Source organism: Microtus oregoni, unplaced genomic scaffold (genome assembly GCF_018167655.1).
Source record: "Microtus oregoni isolate MIOR12 unplaced genomic scaffold, Mior012 000055F_ref0000237, whole genome shotgun sequence".
Lineage (NCBI taxonomy): Eukaryota > Metazoa > Chordata > Mammalia > Rodentia > Cricetidae > Microtus > Microtus oregoni.
Genome location: NW_024543831.1, coordinates 9,701,116 through 9,711,340, shown reverse-complemented (window position 1 = coordinate 9,711,340; position 10,225 = coordinate 9,701,116). Strand labels below are relative to the sequence as shown.

General features: G+C 45.2%; 1 protein-coding gene across 3 annotated transcripts; it reads left to right on the top strand.

Annotated features, from left to right (window-relative positions):
- Positions 1-4,199: 4,199 nt before the first annotated feature.
- Positions 4,200-9,747, top strand: CUNH11orf87 (chromosome unknown C11orf87 homolog). Of its 3 annotated transcripts, none has more exons than XM_041638537.1 (2): positions 4,200-4,363; positions 5,419-9,747. In XM_041638537.1, exon 2 carries the CDS (start codon positions 5,656-5,658, stop codon positions 6,244-6,246), a length of 591 nt encoding a protein of 196 aa, XP_041494471.1. In that variant the 5' UTR covers positions 4,200-4,363; positions 5,419-5,655; the 3' UTR covers positions 6,247-9,747. The 3 variants fall into 3 exon arrangements, with proteins under 3 accessions (XP_041494471.1, XP_041494473.1, XP_041494472.1); XM_041638539.1 differs by lacking the exon at positions 4,200-4,363 and adding an exon at positions 4,543-4,658; XM_041638538.1 differs by lacking the exon at positions 4,200-4,363 and adding an exon at positions 5,112-5,282.
- The last annotated feature ends 478 nt before the right edge of the window (positions 9,748-10,225 follow it).

Genomic DNA, 10,225 nt, shown 5'->3' with positions numbered 1-10,225 from the left:
GATTGGTGGTTGGTAAGACATGATCACCTTTGGTGAAACTGGAGAAGTGAGAGAGGACAACAAAAGATAAGGTTTAAACCCAAATAGATATATTTGTTTTTTTTTTCAAATAGATATATTTGAAGAGAAAAGTTTACAGAGGGGTAAAGGACTTGGAAAATAATTTCCTTAAAACACATTGTACCCTCCTGGATGTGTTTTAAGTATATCTGTAAGTATGTATTTATCCACTTTGAAGACTCTTGATACCAAATGATAACCTACTATTTGCTTAGGGAAGTGTTCACAGTATGGAGATGATGAGTTGAAACATCCTTCCTGCACTGTGGTTTAGTATGTGATCCCTGTTGATACGGTACCTGCCCCACTTTGCATCTCTAGGGGTCATATCCCAGGCCTATGGCCGTACATTCTCTGTCATTATCTTCGTCCCCTCACTTTTCTAGTCATCTTGACACAAGGATGCTAACTCTCAAAATGAATATTTTTTGAATTTGGCAGTCTAAAACAATGAAACATTTTTATTTCCCAAGATGAAATGTCAATGTTTGTGATTTTCTTTATAAGAAACTATTTTTTTAGAAAATGCTTGCTGTGTGTTTGGTACTTAAAATATTCCTACAAAGAAGATATTATTATTATCATTGCTGTTTTCTGCTTGCAGACAGGAAGATTGAATTGAAAAAGACATAAACGACTAGACAAAAACAAGAATTTCATTCAGTGCCATGTTTAGTTAGCAACTGGTTAATTTATTACTGGCTGGGTGAGGAGTTGATTTGACAGTAACACAATACCATGAAGACATACCTCTGTAGGTGTTGAGAGGGCGGGGAGCAGAAGAGATAAGAATAGGCATAAGGTCAGAATTACCTGCACATTCGCTGGTAACTTCTCTAACAGCTAAAGGGCTCATGTCATACATATAGAGTGAGAATCCATAGTGACCTACTGAAGTGACCTAGCACAGTTGCCATGGCTTTCACACTAGCCTGCCTAGTCCAAGGGTGTCTGTGGAGGTCTATGAACTGCTGCATAGAGGTGCGAAGCCAAACAACAAGGACTTCCTATGTCCCCTACTCTGATTTCAAACACATCTGCTTTCTCTAGTGGTTTTTGTTTAATCCAATGAGGACTAGTTAGAAATAGTAATATAAAGTAGAAATAGAGATGCATATGTGCAGACAGGCAGAGGAGAAAGGGAGAATGAAGACGTTGTATACAGAAGGAAGAAGGGATGTTAAAAACATTCTGAGAAGGCTGGAGAGATATCTCAGTGGTTAAGAGCACTGGTTGCCCTTCCAGTGTTCAATTTCCAGCACCCACATGGCAGCTCATAACCATTTGTATAACTCCAGTTCCAGGGGATCCAGTGTCCTCTCTCTGACCTCTACAGGTGCCAGGGATGCAAGTGGTGCACAGACATACACACAAACAAAACACTTATACACATAAAATAAAAATAAATAATTAAAGAAATCTGAACTTAAGTGTCCTTCTATATAGTATATACTCGATGATTTCATATCACTTATTCTGGAGACAAGGTCTTCCGTAGCTGGTCTCATTTTCCTTATGTGGCTAGGGGTGACCTTCAATTTCTGATCCTCCTGCCTCCACCACCTGAGTCCAGGGTTTTAGGCTTATACGAGCACACCCAATTTTAATCAGTACTGGGATCAAATCCAAAACTTTGAGCACGCTAGGCAAGCCAATGACTTGTATCCTTAGCACCTCAGACAGGGAGCCGGCCCGTGGTGGTGGTGGATGCCTTTAATCCCAGCACTTGGGAGACAGAGAAAGGAGGATCTCTGTGAGTTTGAGGCCAGACTGGTCTATGGAGCAAGTTTCAGATAGGCTCCAAAGCTACAGAGAAACCCTGTCTCCAAAAATGAAATAAAAACACCCCCCCCAAAACAAACCAAAAAGAGACCCAAATCATTTGCAGTTCAATAGTATGGTCTTCCAAATCGCCGTGAACTGTGACATGATGTAAGTTATCTAGGGTGAGACCTTGTCTTTCCACAGGTTGCATGAAATGGCACAGACTCCTTGAGTACTCTTAGTGTAACTGATTGTCTTCACTGTAACAAAAAAGTAAGAACAGCGGCAAACCCATCACACATCACATTATCTGGAATCAGGTCATGTAAGAAGAGTCCCATTACCAGTACGTTATCCTATTATAAGATATTGCTGAGATATGTCTCCCTCTAGGAGAAACCCAATAACTTCCCCAAATCTAGGAAACAGAACACAAAGGGTTAATTCTGTGAAAAGATCTTTGTTTTTTAACAAGACAACTTTTTTTTCTCCCCCCCCCCCCCCCCCAATAAGATCCTCTTTAAATAGCCAGGTCTCTTTTTGGAGTATTCAAAAATGGGTTTGCTCTACAACATGCTGATGAGACTCAACTTTTCAAGAAGAGAGTGTGCACAAACAGACCACTGTCTGCCAGGTCTTCATAGGGAAGCCTCATCTGTCACAGTGAAGCAAGCAAGGTGGCACCACCAGGTCCCCTCCCTCCGGGAAGGAAGGCTTATGCAAGCATCCAGGTCGCAGACCATCATGGATTGTGGCTTTGGCAGGGATGGGTGTTAATCTGGGGTCTGAAGGAGCTGGGCTTTATTAAGCATATACCAATATTAGCTTAAATAGTTTACGGCATTCTTCTTATCGACAGAGCTGTGAAGATAGAGCCGGTGCTTCCCTCCTCTCTGTAGTGCTGTAGATAGAACCCAGGGCCTTCTGCATGTTACACAAATGCTTTAACACTGCTGCTCCCAGGGCCCCAGATGACATGTCCTCAAAGAAAGAAAAGCAGATTTGGGATGGAGGGAGGATATGATGTATCGTTCATTGATGGCGTGAGCAGAAAGAGGAAAGTGAGGATTTGGAGGGGGCTAGATGGTAACATAGGGTCAGAAGGAGAAATCTTATTTTTCTTTTCATATCAGACCCCACTTCACAACTACAACTGATACAAGTGGGCACGTGGCATCTAGTGTTCCCATCAGTCTTCCTTCCCGATTCATGGCAGGAGGAGAGGAGGAACACAGGCTTCACCGCCCAACTCAGGGAGTAAACATTGCACACCTTGCTAGACTCAAAGACAGGAGGTGCACAAGATGGGATAGAAGAAAGAAACAATTTTAATGAGTTATCCAACTGTCCTTAGAGACCGTACAGACTTTGGTTTACGTTCCAAGACAACTTTTCCAATTACGTGCATGAAAAAAAAGTAAGCGTGCTCTGTTTTGAAGATAGCTACTATAAAAGAATACACTAGTCCTGTTTCTGCAAGTATTCCAAACTAGTCATTCGCTGGTTACATACAAGACGTTGGCAAGCTGCTGAGAGTCTTTCTAGAAGATCTATGCATTTAACTTTAAAAGCTAATGCATCAAGCACTTTGACAAAATTAGAGTCAGTGAAGGAAGACTTGTCAAGCAGCACACACAATGCTGAGAACGTTTACAGGTCCTACGTTTTCTACCTTCCTCTTTCTAACTTCCCCTTTCGGCCTCCTAAGCACATGCTTGCTTTGTGTGTTCACAAGGTGAGATCCTCAAAAGAGAGGGGGTGTTCAATACACCGAATGAAGCCTGGGCCCGGAGATGGACTGTGAGGAAGATATCAAAAAGCAAATGGAATGACATACTTTGGTGACTGGTGGAGACAACGGGGTCTCGGATGCACATTTAGGTCCCCCGCTTCGGATTCTGCCACAGTTGTGTTGACAAATGTCCTTGTCATCTCTCTAGTACAGGCAGTTTATTGCTTAGGATCAGAGGCCGAAAAAAAAAAAAAAGCATTTGGGAGTAGCAAGAACTCTGATCAGTCAACAGGAAGAAAGTGTGCCCCCAGGGGACAAGGTTCTCCTGAGGCAAAATGTACCTGGAGACCAGTGGAAGATGAAGCTCAGAGCAATGGAAGAAGCAAAGCTTGCTTCTTCCCAGACTAAGGAGTGCTAGTGCTGAAGGTGGGTTGCTGGGAGGGTGGAGGTGGGGGTGAGGGTGGGGTGGGCTTGCGCCTCCCAGCCCCAAAGCTGGGGAACAGCAGGGAACTGGGAATGGTGTTGGCAAGGTTGTTATGCCAGGACAAGGTGTTGGGTATGAGGGTGGGTGGGGGCCTGAGGGGTGGCTTGGAGCCCTGGCGGTGGCTGCCTGACGTCACCGGCCTCTCTGGCAATAGGCTAAGAGCTGAGCTCCCTGTAGCAGCGGCGAAGGCAGCGGCGGCGGCGGCGGCAGCAGCAGCAGCAGCGGCGCGGCTCTGTCTCTGGTCCCCTGCGCTCCGCGCCTTCCGCAGCCGTCACTGCAGCCGAGGCGGGGGCTCCTTCTCTGCAGCCGGTTGGCCATTCCAGGTAAGAGACAATGGTCCGGCTGAAGGTTTCCATGATTAGGGAGCCCAGCGGCAGGATGTGGGCGGGTAAGACCACTCCCGCGGCCTGCGCAGGCACCTCTGGTCAGAGCTTCGGCCCCCGCCCCTGCCCCAGCGGAGGCTAGCGCTTTGCCTTGCTGCTCCGCAGTGCAACAGTTTGCACCTGCCTTTTGGGAGAGGCGAGGGAGCTGTGCTGCCCGCTGCGGGTCCTCCTGACTTGGTCCTCTACCACAGCCTCCGGGCCCTTAGGTCAGGGCCCTGAGAAGGCTGGAGACAAGGTCGGTTCCCCAAACTTTGCAGGCGGGAACCCTTCCCCTTCCAGTTCCTGCTCTGGGAGAAAGAAAAAGGATACAAGACGCTGTCAAGTGGGAGGCTCAGGGAGATGGGAGGAGGGGGCGTTTGCGAGGGTATGCCTCCTTTGAGAAGGGTGCTTTAGCTGTTTTTGATGGGGAGGAAGGTAGCAGGAAAGAAGGCTGGAGAAAGGTCGAGCATGATCCTGTGTGCCAGATCCAGCGTGTCAGCTGTGGCCAGGGACAGAGGCAGTGGGATGTATCCCCTGGGACTAGGACCTTGGGGATCTGAAGGTCCAGGGTAGAAGTGTCTGGATGGGAAAGGAAGCTTGCGTACAGGGAGCCTGCTCGGAGCAAATGCTGGCGAGAGTAGATCTTGAGAAGAGGTCCATGGTGCTCAGAGAGGAGGACAGTTGGGTTTCTGGGAAGTAGATAGAGAAAGCCAGTCTTGGCGGCCACTGTTGGTGACAATTAGAAAGTTGTGCAGGGGGCAGGGCGGCTACCTTCTCTGCTGAGTAACCAGTGTCTCCGTGGTGCGGTGCGGTGCGGACACCAGACCCCATCTGAGCCAGCGGAGCAGCTGGCAGCCGCTCTCCTGCGCCGCTAGGAGCGGTAGGATTGGGTCGGTGGGTTGTGGAGATGACAGCATCCAACTGAAGGTCGCTTGGCAGTGGTGGCAGATCCCTCTCGTTCTCCACACTTGCCTTGGCGGTGGCCGGGACCCTAACTAATCCTGTTTTCTTTGCAGCACGGTGCCTGGGGAAAGGAAACTGGGCGCTTGGAGACAAGATCAAGGAGGACCGGAGACAATCTCCCTGGGGCCACTAGCTCTGGCCAGCTTGCCTGCTGGCAGTCGCTCCCTCAGTCCCTCCAGCGCCAGGGAGCAGTTGGGGTGGCGTGGGCTTTTGTCCTCGTCTTGGCTGGTGGGAACCGTGTGTACAACAGAGGAAGCCTGGTGGGTCTGTCCCCTCTCAGCCCAGCGCCGATGAGTGCCAGGGCGCCGAAAGAGCTGAGGCTGGCACTGCCGCCTTGTCTCCTCAATCGGACCTTTGCTTCCCACAACGCTAGTGGAGGCAGCAACGCAGGTGTCCGCAGCTCAGGCGCAGGTGGTGGCACCTGCATCACGCAGGTGGGACAGCAGCTCTTCCAGTCTTTCTCGTCCACGCTGGTGCTGATTGTCCTGGTCACTCTCATCTTCTGCCTCATCGTGCTGTCCCTCTCCACTTTCCACATCCACAAGCGTAGGATGAAGAAGCGGAAGATGCAGAGGGCTCAGGAGGAATACGAGAGGGATCATTGCAGCGGCAGCCACGGTGGTGGTGGGCTGCCCCGGGCAGGTGTTCAAGCTCCGATCCATGGAAAAGAAACCCGGCTGGAGAGACAGCCCCGGGACTCCGCCTTTGGCACTCCCTCCAATGCCACCTCTTCCTCCTCTTCAACCCCTGGTCTCCTGTGCCAGGGTCCCTGTGCTCCTCCGCCTCCACTGCCAGCCCCCAGTCCACACGGAGCACACGCAGCTTCCTCCTGCTTGGACACAGCTGGCGAGGGCCTTTTGCAAACGGTGGTACTGTCCTGATTGTCTAGCCCTCTCCTTACCCCTTCCTCGTTTCCAGCATCTTTGCCATCCTCGCTTTCGGTCCTCCTTTTTTCCTTTTCCATTCTCCTCTGACCCCTTTTTCCTCTGCCCTCTTTCCTTACCTGCCCACCCTTTTACTGTTTCTCCTCCGCCGAGGCACTGTGCGGTATTTGTAAATATTGGGCAAGGAAAGTCTCAGAGGAAGAAATAACGCTGATAATACTTTATTGATATTTATAGTAATTATTACACTATTATTAACACAGTCCAAAGCATGACAAATCACATAACTTCTCATTGTTAATGATGGCTGCATCTTCCCTTTCCACCCCGTGTCCCCCTCAGTAAGGAGGAGAAACCGCACAAGCTACCAAATATATAAAAGGTGTTAACACAGGAGGGGAGGGGGCCGGTGATGTTGTATATAGCTGTCAAGTGAAGGTTTAGTCGCCTTTCTGCCCCTCCCCATGGCCTTCTTTCACATTTCCTTTAGCTTCTCTCCCCTCCCTTTCCCTCACTTTTAGCTGGGCTCAGGCGTTAGTATATATAGAGGAGACATCTACATTAAGCACCAGAGACCACAGAGAATGTCCCAGAAAAACGTTTAGGACAGGTAACCCCTTTCTAGTCAATCATCTCTTCACTTTTTGGTTTCCCTGGGCAGTTTTTGAGTTTACTTTTAGAAATATCTCTCGCTGGCCGAGCGGAAAAAAGCAAAACCCACAGTATCCGCTTTTGCCCCTTCCATCCTCCTCCGTCCTCCCCACTTGCACACTTGACTGGCGGCAGCTTTCTGTTTTTGTTTTGTTTTAGCCTCAGAGACATCGGGAGCTGTCCAGCTATGTCTGGTGCTGAATATGTCTCGCCTTCCTGATTACTTCCTCTGGTTGTGCAGGCCAAAGAAGGAGCTATTTTGGAAAGTGATTGTCTTGGTTTCGATTGGTTTCTTTCTTCTTTTTCTACAATTGGATTAGTATGTACTATTGTTTTGCTTATTATTGAACAATGCATAAGTTACCTTTATGTAAAAAAAAAAAGTATTAGGTAATGTGCCGTTCTGGAAATGCAGTATCTAACCAACCGATATGTTTCTGTTTTATTTTTAGAACAAGTGCACCTTTGTTATATACTTATTATATTGGTACCAAATACAGAAGAAAACTATAGTTCTGTGATATGTCCTCCGATCTGTATATTCTTGTTCTAACTTTCCAGCTGTTGATATAATGGTTGCCACTGGCTAAGGAAGTCAGTGGTGCAGGCCTGGCTTCTGTTTCCGGAAGTGTTCTTTTGTATTTTACTCTGTAGTAGACTATTATAAAAAAGATGACACCCACGTTTCCCTTTTTCTTTTGTGAATAGCAGAAACAGCCACATCAGAAAACAAACAATGGGTGCGCAGGAATGCCATCTATTAAATCATGGTTAATATTTCAACAGTGCCTGTGGTTCTCTGCATGCAGCTACCACCTGGAGGCAGTGGTGTGTGTGCTTGCTTGTACTGTATGTGTCTGGGGGAAAGACTGGTGGAGATGTTGGGCAATTCGGATGACAGGACATTCAAATTTCCAAGTTAAATCAGTGAATGCTTACAGGATAAAAAAAAATGTCTACAGCTTGTCTAGTTACAATTCTGTGCCTGCATCTGAAAAACAGCAACGGAGGAGGATCTTTCTTCTTTTCTAAGTCTGGCTTAATTGGCCTCCCAGAACAAATAGAGAATATTGAGGAAAAAATAAAGTGAGAGAGAAGATAATTCTTTTGTCTTCTTTTCAAACATCAGGATAAATACATCTATGCTAGACTCTGCTGTTGGGTGTTTGGCAGGGGTACCCTACACATATCCGTCTCCTGAGCCACTAGTTGCCCTCAGTTCTCTGTCTTGTTTCAAGTTGTATGTGCTTATTATCCAGAGAAACTATGGCCTCTAATGTTTTTGGTTATTATAAACTTTCCCAAGCTCAGTCTGTATCTTTATAAGATAAGTTATTAAGGTTGATTTTAGTCACCTATCAGATAACATCCAAGTCCTTTTCTGAAGCACAGGCCATTATTTAAGCATGCCACATTGTACCATTAGGAAGACCAGGTCTAATCTTTGGATACAATATATTAAACAAGATTCTCTCCGGTGCCTTAGTCACTTCCTAGTAACAGGTCAGAGTGCATTCACTCCCTCAGACGACCAAGGAGCCCGTCAGTGGAACTCTATATTAGCTACAGTGAGCTCTACATTGGACATCAGACTAAGGCACTGTGAAAGAGAATGTCCATTAATCTCTTTAACTTGCCCTAATCCAACCATAGCTCTTAACACCTTCTTACAGAATGGGTCTTGAATGTGAAATCCAAATAGAATCAGGAACCCAGAAAGAAGGAACGTTCTCATTTCAATGAGCTCCACTTAAGTGCACAGATCTTACTTTCTTCCCATTATTTGGTGCACTGTTTATTTTACAGTAAATAATTTCCCATTTTATTAAAGCAATAAGATATTCTGTTTTGAGTAGTGCTAGATGCTGATTCCACTTCCTTGGTGCTGAAGCGACTCATGTGTTCCTGCCTTATGAATCACAGTGCATTCAAGGCATGCAATAATAATCCCCTTCCAAGAAGCAGCCTGTACACCCTAGGGGGCAATGTCCTATATACTTTTCCAAAAGAAATAGGGGGAGCAAGAAATAAGCTAATTATGTGTATTTTAAAAAAGTCTTGATACCTCTAACCATAAGCACACATCTGTAATGTGCTATTTATTGTGCATCTTTAAGTGTTTATGCCTTTCCCCATCAATTGACTAGGGTTTAATATTTTGATAGTGTCCTGTGTAAAGATGATGCAGCTTGCTAATTACATTTCATACTGAGTTTAATATGCTGTGAACCTGGTGAGGTCACAAGATTTCTGTGAGCTAGAATGAGAATTACATGTGATTCTAGTAGACCAGATCCCACACCAAATTATTGCAATAAGCATATAACAATGCAAATTTCTATAGACTCTGTTTAGATTGCTACTTAATGAACTCAGCTGGCCCATATGACATTCAAGACTTCATTTTTATGAGACAAACGGCAATATGGAAATAGCTAAATTTACTCTAAGGATTTTATTTACTGATGTCCAGTCAAACTAATTGCTTCAACCCTCTATAGCTACAGCTCAACTCCTGCACTTGCTATTCAGTATTAATAAGGTAGCATGCTTGATTCTTACTGTTCAAAAAAAAATGAGAAAATAAGGGAGATAATGCCAATGTGTCAATTGTATGGGACTCTGACTCTTGAAGATGTAGATGGATATAATCTGTAGAATTTATATACACCCATAGATATGTATTTATATATGCATACATTTTGTACAAATTTACAATGGACTTTTGTATTCTCTTTTCTGTCATTATAAGTATGAGATCGAAACCAAATAGTTGTTCCATCGTCTGATCCAGAGAGGATCTGAGAAGTCAGGTAAATGCATGTACTTGTTTCTTTGGGGTCAAATCAAAATGACTTTCTCTTTATTTAATGGAAGGGAAGCGTCTTCCTCAGCTTGGAAAGTTGGTAATTAGATAAGCTTCCTTTCCTATATTAGTGACTCAAATGTAGCAACGATAATGAAGTTAGGACCATATCAATGTGGTCCAGCTATCTAGGTGGAATAAAAAGGTCTATCTAAAAGAGCTTTGGAGCCATCTAGACCACAATCATAAATTGCAATTTGAATTTTTTGCTTTTTCAACATATATGTTGTATAAAACACAACATATATCTGCTTATTATAGGTAAAATGAATATATAACTCTTATTTGTTTAATTTGAAACTGTTTTGAAAATATGGACAACTTAGCTTTAAACGTTACTTTGGCATTTACTTTTACTCCCTTTTTATCTGTACCCATTGAACTGACTAGATAATGACTAAAACTTCCTTTTTCAATGCCTAGGCATAAGCGTTATGTGCTTTTCTGTGAATAATGGCT

What these genes read in the sequence shown, in the direction of transcription:
- CUNH11orf87 (XM_041638537.1), top strand. Translation starts at nt 5,656, where the DNA reads ATGAGTGCCAGGGCGCCGAAAGAGCTGAGGCTGGCACTGCCGCCTTGT.